The sequence below is a fragment of the Carlito syrichta genome, unplaced genomic scaffold (assembly GCF_000164805.1).
Source record: "Carlito syrichta isolate Samal-C Ts95f unplaced genomic scaffold, Tarsius_syrichta-2.0.1 Scaffold309791, whole genome shotgun sequence".
NCBI lineage: Eukaryota > Metazoa > Chordata > Mammalia > Primates > Tarsiidae > Carlito > Carlito syrichta.
In genome coordinates, this window is record NW_007253887.1 from 189215 (window position 1) to 189984 (window position 770).

General features: G+C 63.2%; 1 protein-coding gene across 1 annotated transcript in view; it reads left to right on the forward strand.

Moving 5' to 3' along the window:
* LMNB1 (lamin B1) overlaps positions 1 to 770 on the forward strand; it is a 66888-nt gene that overhangs the window by 5683 nt on the left and 60435 nt on the right. Inside the window, exon 3 of the mRNA XM_021717496.1 lies at positions 73 to 312. Coding sequence (XP_021573171.1) covers positions 73 to 312 — 240 coding nt within the window. The remainder of the gene's footprint in view (positions 1 to 72; positions 313 to 770) is intronic.

Genomic DNA, 770 nt, shown 5'->3' on the forward strand with positions numbered 1-770 from the left:
CCCTGCCCCGGCCACGCCCAGCCTGGCGCGCCGGGCCGACGGTTGCCCGAGGGCCCGATTTTAAATTTGCAGGCCCGGCCCCCGAGCCGCAGAAGCGCGCCGCCCGCCCCCTATTGGCCGGCGGGGGTCACGTGACGACACTGGACCGCGCCGGCCATGTTGGGGAGCGCGGCGCCGCGGCCCGCGCCACCTCCGCCCCCCGCGGCTCGCCTCCAGCCCGCCCCTCGCGGCCTCCTCCCCCCACCCGCCGCGCAGAACCGCCCGACAGGAAGCAAAGTGCTGCTGGCAGGACACTCGGCGGCGGCGGCGACGGTTCGTACCCTGCTTGGCCTCCGGTTACCCTAGCTTGCATCTTCCCGCGCGAGCGAGGGAGATTGTGTGAGCGCGCCTGTTTTCGTATGTGTGGCATTTTGGGATCGATCGATCCGAGCTCATCTGATCTTGGCTCTTTGTGCTCCCGTCATGACTCATGATTCTCGGAGAGACCATCTCTAGCGTTAGATATGGACCACACCTCGAGAGACATGGCAAAATATCACGGGATTAAGCATGCATCAAAGACAGACCCTGATGCACAGGGACCCTGAACCATTGAGCTCGACAACCCAGGTCCCCTGCTTAAAAAAGAGCACCTGATTGCTCCTGCGGGACACCCCATACAGGGTCCCCAAGCTCTCACAGGCTCCTGGATGTTCTTTGAGAGTGTTAACAAGCTGGGATGCTGGTCTTCCACGACTCTTACCACAGGAGAGGCAGTTCATTGTTGGCTG